The following is a 15,044-nucleotide window of genomic DNA, read 5'->3' on the forward strand; positions in this document are numbered from 1 at the left end:
TCTCAGAGTCTTCTGGTTCTCACCGCCTAGGTCCTTACTGGAGAAAGCTCACAGGCTAACAATCCTTATCATAACTGGCTTTTGTTCAAAAGATAACACATAAGACTCCCTAGCCAGGTCCTAGTGGGCCCACGGTGCTTTATCAGTCAGTGGTATTTATTGAGCGTTTACTGCATGCAGGGCAGTGTACTAAGCGCTTGGGAGAGTACAGGGTAACAGTCGACCGTTCCCTGCCCACACGGAGGTCCCAGTCTAGAGAGGGAAGCAAATGTTGGGTGCCACTCTCCTGTTGTCAGACATTCCCCCTTGTGGGGGGCTCCCCAGAGCTAAGTACCCCCCAGGTCCTCGTCTGGGGAAACGCTGAAGTCAGGACAGCCATCTGCCTAACAAAGAGCATTTCCTGATTTTCTACAAACCATCCCTGCCTCCCCATTTATGGTCAGACCAAAGCAATGCTTTAGTTTTCTAGCTAAACTAGATACGCTCATCACTTTTTCATCAGCTAAGCTTGACATCCTTACCTACCTTCTTCCCACCACCACAAGGACTGCCCACAGGGTGCAGGGGGACACATTGGAATTGGGTGGTAAACCTTGCCTCTGCCGACTGAGGTGCTTCGGGAAACGGTGCCCACCTGTATCATTTGAATAGATCCACAATTGCGGTCAGTATTCAGAGAGGAAAACGGGCATTGTGCAGCGTCAACGTAAGCATTCATCAGAGGAAACTGAAAAGCCGATCGTGGTGATTTGTGAAAGCCTAGAAAAAGAAACCGGTTGTTAGTCTAAAGTCATTATTTTTGAGCTTTCCTGAACCTTCTTACCAGTTTTCCCTTAGATTCTTGGATATACTTTTAGAAACCTGTAGAAAATGTTTGCCTAGACAATGTGTTTGTTCGGGATACCGTGTTTATGTTCGAAATTATGCCCAGGGACAAAATTTCCCGAATTGAATCGGCCACAAGCTGAAAAAGGGTTCCTGTGTGCAGTAAGTGTTTGTGAGTCCTCTGCATGAAAATCCAAACAGCAGCCATGTTACGCTGTATCAAGTTTCAAATGCATCTACAGACTTGAGTGAAATGGGTTTGGGATCGAGAAAAGGTAGTTTCGGTCAGTTGATCCAATAGCATACTCTTAAATACATGCTTTTTAAGTGACTGTGGTATGCTGATTGAAAGATTTTTCCATGATTTGCAGAGTTAATCCTATAAAATGTTCTGTTTTTCTTTTTTTCCCCCCTCGTTTTACATTTTTTTCTATATAGTTCTTCCTTGGCAATCAGGTACAGTGTGCCTTGCGATGGTCTCTGTCCTCTTTTAATTGAATGATTTGTGTGTTTACTAGATATTCTTTTGCTGTGATGGGAAGAAATGCTCTGTGAGTGCTTGTGTCCTATCTGGTAACGTTGCTAGGTGGAGAGGCCGGTATACAGACCAATGTTTTCAGAGCTTTCTCGGCAAAACTTTTTCACCGCTTTATACGGATTCCTTTGGGACTCAGAAATTTGCAGTGACATCGACAATAAGATCGTGCTATCCCCACGATGTTTTGACCTGATTGGGTGGTTTAACCGTCAGGAGCTGAAGCTCACATCAGAGTTTCTTGCAGACAGTCGGGGTCCCAGATAGAATGGAAACTCAATTCTCAGGAAAGTTTGATATATTCCAGTGCTCCGAATATTAGCTTGGGTTGTAAAAAATGCACATATTCATAAGCAAGAAGTCCCAGTGTCCCTGCTGGTTCTCTGACCTCACTTCTCCTAGAAATTCTCTGCATACTGTGTATAACTGAAAGCTAGAGGGGATGTATCTCACCCACCCACTCTTCTTGTACACGCAATAATATTGAGCTTTCAAAACATTGGCTGTATACCTGAATCTGAATCAATCAATATTCCAAAATCGCAAAAGAATGTGACCGCTGTTACCTCCACTTAGCAACTGTAACTAATTTTCCTTATCCTCTGAAGGAGATTGGGGATAATTCCTAACCAAAGGAAGATGCATGGAATATGATGGAAAAATGCTTTGCATTTGCAAATAGAGTCCAAGGATGATTAAGTGGGAATGAATGTGGATCAGAGATTCCAACCAATTATCCCTGAGCACCAGCGATCCTCTAATTGAGAGATGAGCTTTTCTAGTAGGGGTAGATTGGGGGTTGAGAGAGATCAAATGACTAAAAGAAAATAAGAAGCTAAAAAGCAGAAAGGTGGAGGAGCTAACAACTTTTAGGAGTTAGTGAAAATCTGGTGGGCAGAAAGGATTGAGGGATGATGACTGATAATAGCATTTGGTAAACACCTACTCTGTGCCAAGCCCAGAGATGCAAGATAATCAGGTTGCACACAGTCCCCATCCCACATGGGGCTCCCAGATTACGATTGTGAGCCCCATGTGGGACAGGGACAACGTCCAACCTGATTTGCTTGTATTCACCCCAGTGCTTAGAGTGGTGCTTAACACATAGTAAGTGCTTAACAAATACCATAGTTATTAAAGGAGAGGGAAAACAGATATTGAATCCCCATTTTACAGATGAGGAAACTGAGGTTCACAGAAGGTCACCCAGCAGGCTGGAGCAGAGCCAGGATTAGAACCCAGGGTGGTGTATTTTCCACTGTCCCCAGGAGGGCTGGCGGAAATGCGGCCTACTCTTAATGGCTGTACCAAGTGGACCCGCTCTTCCTTTGCAGCTTCTCCTGAAGCACAGTTCCTTCATGCTGCCATTTTAGAGAGAAGAACAGGGCTTCTCTCCCATCAGTTTCCCCAGTCGGTAGCTCCCCGCCCCTTCCTGGGCCGTACCCTCTGGGCCCGGCCAGCAGCGCATACCTCTGACTTCCCAGGGACAACGTGCAGGTTAGCAGAAATCCAAATATGAGACATGCGGTCCAGCCAGCCCCCCTTTCACAAAGGGGTGGCATGCTGGTGGATTCCTACATTAGGCCAAGAGCCTGCTGTAGCATTCAGTGCCACGCTATATTCATTCATTCATTCAATCGTATTTATTGAGCGCTTACTGTGTGCAGAGCACTGTATAAGGCACTTGGGAAGTACAAGTTGGCAACATATAGAGACGGTCCCTACCCAACAGTGGGCTCACAGTTTAGAAGACTGTCCATCGGTATAGACCTGTGTAGCTGAAGGAGCGTTCCCTAATCCTGTTCTCTCCAAAGCACTTAAGGAAAAGCTGTGTTATGGAAGAATAACGGGGTATTTGTTAAGCCCTTCCTGTGTGCCAAGCACTGTACTAAGTGCAGGGGTAGATACAAGATCAAGTCCCACAGGGGGTCCACAGTCTAAGGGAGAACAGGGTTTGAACAGTTCCCTCAGATGAGGGAACTGAGGGCCAGAGAAGTGAAGTGACTTGCCCAAGATCACACTGCAATGAATGGATGGAGCTGAGATTAGAGCCCAGGTCCTCAGACCGGCCGGCCGGTGCTCTTTCCACTAGGCCACACTGCTTCCAGATTGTAGGTTGAAAAGCAATTTGTGGCAACAGGCAGGAGAGCGGAAATAGTCTACCTAGTAAACGTTTGTCATGAGGATGTGAAATTTCTGCTTCCGAGAATGATTAGTGAGCATTTTGACTGAATTAGCAGTGGAGGATTAAAATTGCGATTTTGCTGACAGTGTCACACTTGGTGATCGGTTCTGCTGAGGTAGCTTCATTGCTGGTGGCATCAAGCTTGGGGCTTCCTGAGATTCTTGGACCTGAGACTTGATTCCAAATTTCATGGTGACGATGAAGGTGGGGTGGCTTAGACAAGGGTTTCCTGCACCTTTACTGAGCCACCACTTGAAATGGCGATGCTCTCTTCATAGTGTACTGTATTCAGACACTCCCAACCATATAAATACGCCCGTATTTATATATGTATATGTTTATATATGTGTAATTTTATGCCTATCCTGTTATCCCCCAAATTGATGCAGATTTCTACAGGATGATTTTTGATTTGGTGCCAAATTAGTGAGTGTTTTTGTTTATATCACAGTTTGGCTGCCACCATTTGCCCTTTAGGCAATAATAGTTCATTGAAAAGGTTTATAAAAAGGAATTGATAACTGCTTCGTGAACTTTTCTCATTATCCTCATTATTGTCATTTAAATTCACTGCAGCGGTGCTACAAAAGCCAAGCTTAAACATGGGTGCTTCTGTCTGGATACAGTGGGCTTTGGAAAGGAGCCGGGTATCCTGTGGGTGTTTCCCTTCACTCAACTGGTTTCTTCTTGCCTCCCCCATCCCCCCAGTTTGGTGACTCCCAGCAACTGCGGCTGGTTCGTATTCTGCGGAGCACCGTGATGGTTCGAGTCGGTGGCGGATGGATGGCGCTGGACGAATTTTTGGTGAAAAACGACCCCTGCCGAGGTAAGGAAGCGTGGAGAAAAATTGCACGTGTTTCCTGACGAACACCCGAATGTGATTGTATTTTATTTTTTTAGTAGTATTTTTTATTTCTTAATGGTATTTAAGTACTTTGTGTCAAGCTCTGGGGTAAATACAAGTTAATAGGGTTGGACCCAGTTCCTGTCCCATATGGGGCTCACAGTCTTAATCCCCATTTTACAGATGAGGTAACTGAGGCACAGGGTAGTAAAGTGATTTGCGCAAGGTCACACAGGAAGCAGTTGGCAGAGCCGGGAATAGAACCCAGGTCCTCTGATTCCCGGGCCCCTGCTCTTTCCACTCGACCGTTCTGCCTCCCTTTTCTCGTTAAAAGCTTCCCGAGGACCAGTAGAGGCCTGGTGAAACTTGACTGAGGCTTCCCAACAAAGGGAAACTGGGAGTTGTGGGGGGAGCTGTTGTGAAGAATGAGGTTGAGTCATTTACGGTGCCGGCAGAGAGTTTTTCCATCTCCTATCTGACCCATCTAAATTTTGTACATTAAGAAGTTGCCCCGCTATTCAAGCTTTTTTTTTCCCTAGTTGAAAAATCTCTCTTTCCTGTAATTTCTTTGTTTGTTTTCCTTTTCTGCTGTCTGTTTTCCTTTTTCTGGGTCAACGAATCCCCATTTCCTGAGAGACAATATATAAAGTACAATCAGAAGTAGTTTGAGGCATTAAAAGGCTTAAGACTGTAGTTCTTTATGCCGGTTTCGATGAAATGGAAATCACTGCTGTATCCAGTTGAGAGAAAATTACAGTTTATACTTGGAGCAGTTAAACCACCCCCCAAAAAGGAAGGCTAGCAGTATGTTTCCAGACCACTCCATATTTTCCTTCTTTGGTCCTCAATTCCTCCTCCCCAGCAACCCCCTAGCCGAACTCCCCTGAAAGTGGAAAATGGTTCTCTCCCTTTTCTTTCAACTTGTCTCTCTCTTGACCGGTTGCCGCCTTTTCCTGCTCTTTCTGTCCGTTTCTTTGTCTGTATGTATTTTTTCATTCCAGTTCACCACCCTGGAAGTAAAATAAAGCGCTCTGATTCCAGCTCTTCGATTGCCAGTCAGTCTCCGATAGGTTGGCCTTTGAGCTTTGTCACTCTCCTCCGCGCACCCCTCTCCCATCCCGTCAGCGAGAATGGCTTTGCTTCATCTAGTGGAATGTCTCGCTGGCTCTCTAACATCCGCTGCCGAGCTCGGGGAATGCTCCACCGCGGCACGGCCACGGCTTCCATTACAGCTGTCAGCTAGTAACGCGCAAAAATCAGTCTCCCACTTTGCCGCCCCGTTTGATATCAGCGGCGGGGGCCCGCGGAATTGAAATTTTGACCCTTCTGTTGCAAATCAAATGGTAGTGGGGAGAAGTAATTCATTCTCCATTTGCTAAGTGCTTAGTATGTGCCAGGCACTGTACTGAGCGCTTGTGTGATATCTTTATCTTTTTATCTTTTTAGACTGTGAGCCCACTGTAGGGTAGGGACTGTCTCTATATGTTGCCAACTTGTACTTCCCAAGCGCTTAGTACAGTGCTCTGCACACAGTAAGCGCTCAATAAATACGATCGATTGATTAATCTTTAAGCAGAGGGCTGATCTAAATGCTCCCTGAATTATAGGCAAATCGATGCATCATTTCTGAAAAAAGAAACAAAATGTGTTCATGATCAATCCATCAATCAGTAGTATTTATTGAGCACTTACTGTGTACAGAGCACTAAACTATGTGCTTGGGAGCATACAACAGAGTATGTATAGATGATCCCTGCCCACGAGGAGCTTAATCAATCAATGGTATTGACTTATCACTTACTATGTGTACCAAGCTCTTGGTAGAGTACAGTGCAAGAGTTAGGAGACTAGAGGGCTACTTGTGATATTGGCCAACCAATTTACTGAGCGCTGGGATAGACACAAAATAATTAGGTCGGCCACAGTCCCTAACCCCACCTGGTACGGGGAGGAAGAACAGGTATTGAATCCCCATTCTGTGGATCAGGAAACTGAGGCCCGGAGAAGTGAAGTGACTTAAATAAGGTCATACAGCAAGTAAGGGGCAGAACTGGGATTATTATCCATTATCCAGGCCCATGTCTTTCCACTAGGCCACACTGCTTCTTTTGCATGAGCCATCTTGGGAGCCTAGGTGGATTGTGAATTTTTTTGTTAAACAACGCTTTCTTTTCATAAGCATTATCTTTACAATCTTGACAAAAATCTCCAAACAATTTTACAAATTTGGGTTGGATGAAGATCAGCCTTGTTCTCCAACTTCCGTAAAACTAATTTTTCTTTCCTTGTCCAAAGACACTTAATAAAATCTGCTTTTCCACCTTGTGTGTAGAAGGAGTGCCGGACAGGGCATTTTGGAAAAAGCAGAGGTCCTTTCAGTTCATGGCATGCAGAGAGTTACTAAGTAAACTTCTCTTGGAGTAGTAGAGGTAGCCCTGTGCCTTAGTCTACGAATTCTACCTCCTTCTTTTGTTTAGTGTCTATTTCTGTCATCTCCTAGATATATACCATCCTCCTCTAAGTAGGTCCAGATACTTCCCATCCATGAGTGATTCCTTAGGCTTGTTTGAATCTTAAGATGCCTCACCCAGGTGAGTCAAATTGCACCCCTGCTGCAAATGGAAACCCAACCTGCTCAGCTAGGCAGAGCCGGGGGAGTGTTGAAATAGGTGGTGCATTCTGACTCTCTCTCCTGTCTAAATCAAGTACTCGGAAAGCACAAGCAGGTTGGACTCATGTCCTGTACTTAATAACGCTTGAGTCTTACACCCTTCATTCTCACTTGATTTCTTGTCCTATGTTAAGTTTCTAGTTTCGGAGTATCTCGATTTAAGGTAAGTGTTGCCTGAGTGGCTAAACCATGCCTAAGGAAACATCACCAATTACGTTGCTTGTTAATATAAATTCTCCACGGAAGATCTAGGGGCCGGCTCTCTCTCGTCAGAGATTGAGGGGTAAATTGGACTGAGTCAGCGGTAATGAATTCCAAAACAGGAAAAAAACTACTGAAGCGTTTGCAGCTAAGACCGATTGCTTCAGATTTGAGTCATGAACTTAATCAGAATGGACTCTGAACTAGGTTTCAAGCTATCTGTGTCTGTAGCGTGCGTTGTAACTCTTCTTACCTTGCTGGGCACCTTCTCTGGCTGAATGCAGTGCACAGTTTGTGACTCTTTGGCATGATTGCACTAAGGCCCGCACTGAATTTTTTTTCCCCTTTGTTACATGTCCCGCCACTACCATTAGAAAGCAGAGCAGCAGATTCCAAACTGCCCCGTTTTCAGAACTAGCTAAAGTAGCTAAAGTAGCTAGTGAGAGTCAATTTACCTCCATGAAGAAGTCAGCCCTACTTCAGTGGGGAAAAAAACAGAAGTAGAATTGGGAGGTATTACAACAGAATCACATGACATCAGACCCAATGAATATTGTAATGGCTCTTTCTTGGATATTGCCTTGTGAACACATACCTCCATACCAGAAAGCTATTGATGAACTGTCATTTCTTTGCTTATTTCTCTCTCACACACACATAACACACATTAAATATGCTTTAGAACTGAATTTCTGCTTAGGGGCAAAATTTGCTTGGAGGATGTAATAAGTAGTAGTAGGTGTTTGCAGCTGGCTGCCTGCCTGAGAAAATGTTCTCACTGACAAAATCTAAAACACTTCAATATCAGTGTGATGGGCAGTGAATAGAGGGGTAATTATTACATAAAAACTCTTCCCTGGTTATTCTTTGAAACATTTGAGGTGATTTAGGAACGATTCAACCTGCCTTGCATTGTGAGCGTAAGATTGAAAAGCTCTGCTCAGTTGGGAGGGAGGAAACTCAAGCCCCTCCCCACTCCACTCCACCCCCAAAGTCATTGGACTCCCCTGGACACAAGAGAAAAAGATGAGGGCCAACTCTCTCCAGAATCTCCTCTCCCATTTGGAAACTGCTTCTTTTTCTGAAAAAGTCATTGGCAGGCTCTATGCATGGCCTTACTCCACTCTCCATCTAGATTCTTGGTTGTGGTTTAAAATGGATGTATGCTTCTCTTTTTACTGTCTCAAACGTTCATCTGCTTAGAGAACCTGGGAAAAAAAATCCTCAAAAACGGTTCAGTCTAAATTTAAGAGCTCTACTTTGCAACTGTAATATTTTGATTGACACCTTTTGTCTTAGAGTAAAATATTAAATCCCAACTCAGATTTGCATGGGCTCCTGGGCTCTAATATTCACTGTAGTACCACGATCTGCTTACCTTAAGGGGAAGCAGTAAATCCAGCCAATAGTCTGAATTTGACTCTGATTTCAGAGACTCTAGAAATATTCCCAAACGGCTCTGTGGGAAACATTTTGGTGTTGCAGCCGAACAAGAAAGCTGTGACAGTACATAACTTCTTCAAAAACATGCGGAAGAACCCTAAGAAAGAAACCCCTAGTGTGAGGAAATGGAGTTTTCCTAAGTGTTTTGAGGCTTCTCCTAACGATGCCTAAAATTCTTGGTTGGCAACCCGGGGTTGTAGAATGCAGGAGGATGGCCAAGGCTTACAATCAGCATGGTTTTTCTTCTTTTTTTTTTCCTCTTTTCTTTTTTCTTCTCTTCAGCTCGAGGAAGAACTAACCTGGAACTTAGGGAGAAATTCATTTTACCGGAGGGTGCCTCACAGGGAATGACACCGTTCCGGTCACGCGGCCGAAGATCGAAACCGTCTTCGCGGGCAGCATCCCCTACGCGATCCAGTTCCAGCGCTAGTCAGAGCAACCACAGCTGCACCTCAATGCCGTCCTCCCCAGCCACCCCTGCCACTGGGACCAAGGTATGGGACAGGCACTGCTGCCCACTGGCTCGCTCCTCTTTAAGGAAAGTCTGCTCGAGGTTATTGCCTGGATGGAGAATCTAGTGGGCAGGGAATGTGGATAAACAGGGGAGCTTTTCTCCAAAACGGCCCATTCCTTGCCTTGTTTACACATTTGGGACTTGGCCATTCGGCCTACTTATTAAGTATGTTGGGTTCGTTAGGTCAAAATATATTGGTTTTTCGGTTCTCTCATATCCGAGAACTTTTATTAATTTCGAAAAACCGGGCCTGAAATCAGCGCGACCAGATTTGAGGCAAGCCCGTTCACTGGAGTCATGGATTTAAAATGCAGAAAACTGTTGCGGAATGTTTACCTGTTCCCTTCCGCCCCATTGTGCTGATATACATTTTATTTTGTTGTCTGTTCCTTTAAAATTTAGTATTTTCTGTTTGTTTGTTTTCTGTTCCCATTTTGGCCCTTTTCTGTTCCATTTTCAATCATTTCCGCCCTTCCCTTTGGATTTCCATTTCACAGACTCCACATCACTTCTCTCGCTGTTATGACAAACCCTGGTTGGTAAACAGTAAAGCTGGCACCCCTCTCAGGGACAACAGTTATTCCGACTTCCCGCTACCCAGCTCTGAGGTAGAGTATGGCTTTCCTGGCTAATGGACAAACCAAAAGAAGGCCACTGCTAATGCAAGAAGCCCTGCTTCTTTTCCCTGAGATAGTGTCTGATGCTCCTCTTCATTTCAGCAGCACTTGCTACTGTAGCTAATCCAAGCTTTGGTGTGTTTCAGGGGTTTCTAACTCGGATTTGAAGAAAAAAAAAATCATGAAATCAGATTGAAAATGGATTTTAAATGGTGGAATTTGTTCCCCTCTCCCCCTCCCCCCAAAATTCAAAAACAAATCAAAAACTTGTGAGTGAGGAGCTTTCTCCATGGAGTTGAAATCATTCATGAAGAAAGGCCTCGAGGAACTAATCATACATATAGCCGAGTTAATAACCCTTGAAATTCTGCTACAGCGCACGGCTAGTGGCAGTCTTAAAGGTTTTAAACAGTAAATTTCGATTCATATCGAAATCATACAGCACCTAGGGCCCGAATAACTACACACGCTTCCTGAGCCTAAGGAACACCCAAACCCTGTAGGGTGAGCGGCAGGCAAAAACTGCTAAAAAGCTCAAATTTTAGACAACTTTGGAGTTCTAAACTGTCGGGCAATTTTTGAACAGCTTTTGCCTTGTTTCCAAACTCAGGTTGATAATGTTAGCCGCTTGATATTCTGGGGTTAGTGTAGTTTTCCAAACTTTACGCTTGTCCAGAAAGTACTGGCTGCTTTTTGCTCCAGTAATGCCTTGCAGTGTGTGCAGTGTTTGTCAGGGAAAAAATGAAAAAAGTGTCCTAGAACATTTAGCATGTGGGTAAGTTGCTACTTTAGCTCCATTACATATCCTCAGTTTAAGCCCAAAGGTTCTTTTCTCTCTTTTTTTTTTTAGCATATGCTGATGGAACTTGCTGCCCCCCCAATTCCGAGGATTTCCTCTGCTTGTCTTGCTTCTCACTCCTTGCTTCTCTTTGGCTCCACTTTCATGAGATTCTGAGAACTGTAAAAGCACAAAATCCACTAATGTTGGATAATAATGATACAAAAACCCATCTGCCAAAAATATGATCTCGTGTCAACACTTCCTGTACCCTGACCAACTCATTTTGCAGAAATGGAATTATACTCGAGGAGCCTTAGTAGTCCCTCATTTATGATGATAAAGGTTCTCTCCTGAAACTGGGGCTTTTCTTTCCAACTAAATACCCCATCCTATTTGCTTTAAATTATTTTGATTCACAGCCTGCTTTTAATCCAGCTTCTTCCTGTTTTATTTCAAAGATGCTGGGGCTGCCCTGGTTTGCTTTTCTCAGTCTGACCTATAACCCTAGCTGAAAGGTCTTGGAAAATATTTAGACCTGATGGTAAAAGCGGAGGACGGGGTGATTAAATCTCCACCTTTTGCTGGGAGTATTTCATCACTCCCAAACCGTGGTCGTTAAATGCACTTTTTCCCTCAAGGTGACGCCGGCAACAGGCAGCAAGCTGAAGCGGCCGACTTTTCATTCGAGCCGAACTTCCCTTGCTGGCGATACCAGCAATAGTTCTTCCCCGGTTTCCACGGGTGCCAAGACCAGTCGGGCTGGTAAGTACTCTCCTTTGCCAGGAAAAGAAACAACGAAATAAGGCTGGGGCCTCCCGTTACTATTAAATCCAGCACAGAGGAAGGGAGAAGGAAACAACCTGTTCCCTAATTGACTTCAGGGGCCAGGCACAAGCCTCTGCCCTCACATGGGAGCTGCTTCAGCTACGAAAAATTTTCAGATAGGCGCTCGCTTACTTTCAGAAGGGTGATTGTCAGACTTCTGGGAGAGACACTTTTTCTCTCTGCTCCGACAGGGAGGGGAGATGATCCACGCCCTGCTTGACAGCAAAGGCTGGCTCATCTCTCCTGGAATAAAAACAGGATCAAATGTTAAAAGTGTCCAGACCACGGTTTGGGGGAAAAACTAGCTTTCCAAAAATGGTGGTCTGGCTTTGAGATTCCAAACACAGTTCTTTCTACATGTTGTATTGGGAAGAGCAGGGTCTGATTTCTTGCTAGCTGCAAGTGGGGGTTTTTGGTTGTTTTTTTTAAGCCACAGCCACTTAGTTGATTATTCAATTTCAGATCCTAAAAAGACAGCTAGTCGCCCCACAAGTCGTGCCGGAAGCCGTACGGGGAGCCGAGCCAGCAGCCGGCGAGGAAGCGACGCCTCAGACTTTGACCTGCTGGAGACGCAGTCGGCCTGTTCGGATACTTCAGAGAGTAGCACAGCAGGGTGCCAAGGCAGTGCTCGGAGAGGTTTAACCAAACCTTCCAAGATCCCCACTATGTCTAAGAAAACTACCACTGCCACCTCCAAAACGCCAGGCCCCAAAAGATAATACTGTATAGACACCCCTCAAAGGAAACCTGTGTCGATTTTTAACTCTGCTCCGTACGTTGGATGTATATTTATTCTGAACGGGAGAAATTATATTGTTAAAAGTGTAAAAGAATAACTGTGTTATGAAGCTGCCTTATTTGTTTTTCTTTTTGTAAGTTACTATTTTCATGTGAATATTTATGTAGATAAAATTTGCCTTCTGGTGGCCCTACACCGACCAGATGGGGGCCGAGAGGTGAAATGTCTGGAAAAAAAGTAAAAAGGTCAAGATGTGAACGTGCATTTAAAAAAGAAAAAGCAACAAAAAAAAAACCTTAAAAAACCTATAAATAGGATTTCTGCGCGGTGCAGGGGCGTGAACCTGCTTTATCTTTTAGGATTATTTCCTAAATGCATCTTCTTTATAAACTTGACTTGCTGTCTCAGCAAGATAAATTATATTAAAAACCTGAATCCTACAGTGTTCAAGGAACTTTTTTTTTTTTGTAAATCTTGGATACCTCAAACAGAAAGAAACATGAGGTGAGGGGACTTAGGACTTTTTTCCATTTTTTTAATGTTATGTGATTTTAGCTGAAGAAAGGGGAGTACGTTTGAATTACTAAATTTGCACATGCTTATATACCGTAAAGGAGTTCATTAAAATGCTGTCTTTAAAACATACTGTCTCAATATCCGAGTATTTAGAGGACAAATAACAACACTGGTTTAAGTTTACCACTGAATACACTCAAGGAAAATATCACGGTGGCTTAGAAGCCTGCTTTGAAGCCTAAGAGATTCTTATTTGGGAGTGGAATAATAATAATAATAAATGGTCTTTAACTTCCTGTCCTGGTTGGTCAAAACACTCTTAGGTTTGGCCATCTAAAGCAGCATGGCTCAGTGGGAAAGAGCCCAGGCTTTGGAGCCAGAGGTCATGGGTTCAAATCCCCACTCCGCCACTTGTCAGCTGTGTGACTTTGGGCAAGTCACTTCACTTCTCTGGGCCTCAGTTCCCTCATCTGTAAAATGGGGATGAAGACTGTGAGCCCCACGTGGGACAACCTCATCACTTTGTATCCCCCCAGCGCTTAGAACAGTGCTTTGCACATAGTAAGCGCTTAATAAATGCCATCATCATCATCTAATGGAAGTTGACATTAAAAAAAAAAATCCACAATGAGTTACCTGCAGCTGTTTTCCTGTTTATTAGTTAAATGGTCATTCATCTTCAAAGGCACTTGAGGAATGAGTGCACAAACTCGATTCTTGAAATCTGAACTTACCCAGTTGCTCATCTTTGAAATGAGGTTCCCCTGGTGAGCACATCCAGGCTCGCTCTTGACCGTGGTTCTTCTCTGTACTCAACTGAGCACGAGTCCATGAGGAGGGTGGGAAGAGGCTGGCCTGCATTTCCCCTCTATTTATTCAATATTCTTCCTCTTCAGCTCCGACCCCGTTGCTGTGTGAGTCTCTCAATTGGTTATTAATTGAGGCAGGAACTGAAGCTCTACCAATGAACGGTTCGAAAACACGACACATTTTGGTATTAAAATCGCTTGCAGTAACATGAGTTGCCTCTTCTTTTATGCCAAACCCTAGCTTTCTCAAGCTAAATTCAACAATTAAATCTGAAAGCTGAAGTTGCCATGCAGCAGTATTAATGCATTATCATTGGTAACAATATAAAAACCCTTTACATTGAATAATTCTTGGGGCTTGGGTTACATTTTCTTGTTGCAAGAAGTTACCAGACACCAGCCTCTGCCATTTCCATATTACAAATATGAAGGAGCGAAAAATAACCGGAAGAGTTAGAATGTCTATTACCATTCATCTAAAAGCACCACACATCCACAGTTGTCTATTTACTTAGCGTTTTCTGATTAAACCTAATTTGGTTTTTTCCACACTAAAGGAGAGAGCTTACTGCATGCATAATTGAAACTGTGGACCAAACACTCACCTCAGCTACAACCCTGCTATGCCTTAAGTATCGTAAGTGCCACAATTTTGGATTATGTCACACTTGAGCCCAGGGTACATGAGGACTAGGCAAGACTGAGCCAACTCACTTGGACCCAGAACTTGCTCCCACTTAGCTACGGCTGCTGCTCCTTCATTCCCATCAACACACCCACCCAATCCCTTCATCTGACTTGGAGGAGGGATGCAAATGAAAGAGGAAGAACAGCAGTAGGGGAAACTCAGATCAAGAAATTCTGGGATTTACTCGGCCTACTGTTACAAACTCAGGCCTGGGGTGGGGGCAGAGAAGCTGGGTTTGACTCCAGCAATACCACTTACCTACTGGATGACCTTGGGCAAGTCATTTAACTGCTCTGGGCCTCAGTTTCCTCCTCTGTAAAATAAGGATGCAATACTTGCTTTCCCTCCCACTTAAAGTGGAAGCCCTATGTAAATTAGGGATCATGTTTAACCTGATAATCTTGTACCAGTGCCAGTGTTTAGTACAATGCTTGGCATATAGAAAGCACTGAACAAATACATTCATTCAATCGTATTTATTGAGCGCTTACTGTGTGCAGACCACTGTACTAAGCACTTGGGAGTACAAGTTGGCAACAAATAGACACAGTCCCTACCCAACAATGGGCTCACAGCCTAGAAGGGGGAGATAGACAACAAAACAAAACATTTAGGCAGGTGTTAAAATAGAACAAATAGAATTATAGCTATATGCACATTATTAACAAGATAGAACAGTAAATACCACAGTGATTATTATTAACTGGGAAAGAAAGGATAATGCCCTCTATCCCTAAGCTCTTGGGTTGCCTTAAGAGTACATAAGTAGTTTGCTTTGAGTTTTTTATGTTACACTGGTTAAACAGTCCTTACTTGTTACTACTGTTATACTTTCAGACTGTGTGTGTGTT

At 43.9% G+C, this 15,044-nt stretch overlaps 1 protein-coding gene across 3 annotated transcripts in view; it reads left to right on the top strand.

Moving 5' to 3' along the window:
* The window catches only part of MACF1 (microtubule actin crosslinking factor 1), a 337,049-nt gene extending 324,226 nt beyond the window's left edge, over positions 1–12,823 (top strand). For 2 of the 3 annotated variants that reach the window (XM_038758002.1, XM_038758003.1), the window contains 4 exons: positions 4,254–4,371; positions 8,987–9,198; positions 11,255–11,378; positions 11,904–12,160. In XM_038758002.1, the coding sequence (XP_038613930.1) occupies positions 4,254–4,371; positions 8,987–9,198; positions 11,255–11,378; positions 11,904–12,160 (711 nt within the window). Of the gene's footprint in view, positions 1–1,343; positions 1,377–4,253; positions 4,372–5,390; positions 5,460–8,986; positions 9,199–9,715; positions 9,827–11,254; positions 11,379–11,903 lie in introns of all 3 variants that reach the window. The other variant, XM_038758001.1, reaches the window with a different exon arrangement.
* The last annotated feature ends 2,221 nt before the right edge of the window (positions 12,824–15,044 follow it).

This window comes from Tachyglossus aculeatus, chromosome 16 (assembly GCF_015852505.1).
Source record: "Tachyglossus aculeatus isolate mTacAcu1 chromosome 16, mTacAcu1.pri, whole genome shotgun sequence".
NCBI lineage: Eukaryota > Metazoa > Chordata > Mammalia > Monotremata > Tachyglossidae > Tachyglossus > Tachyglossus aculeatus.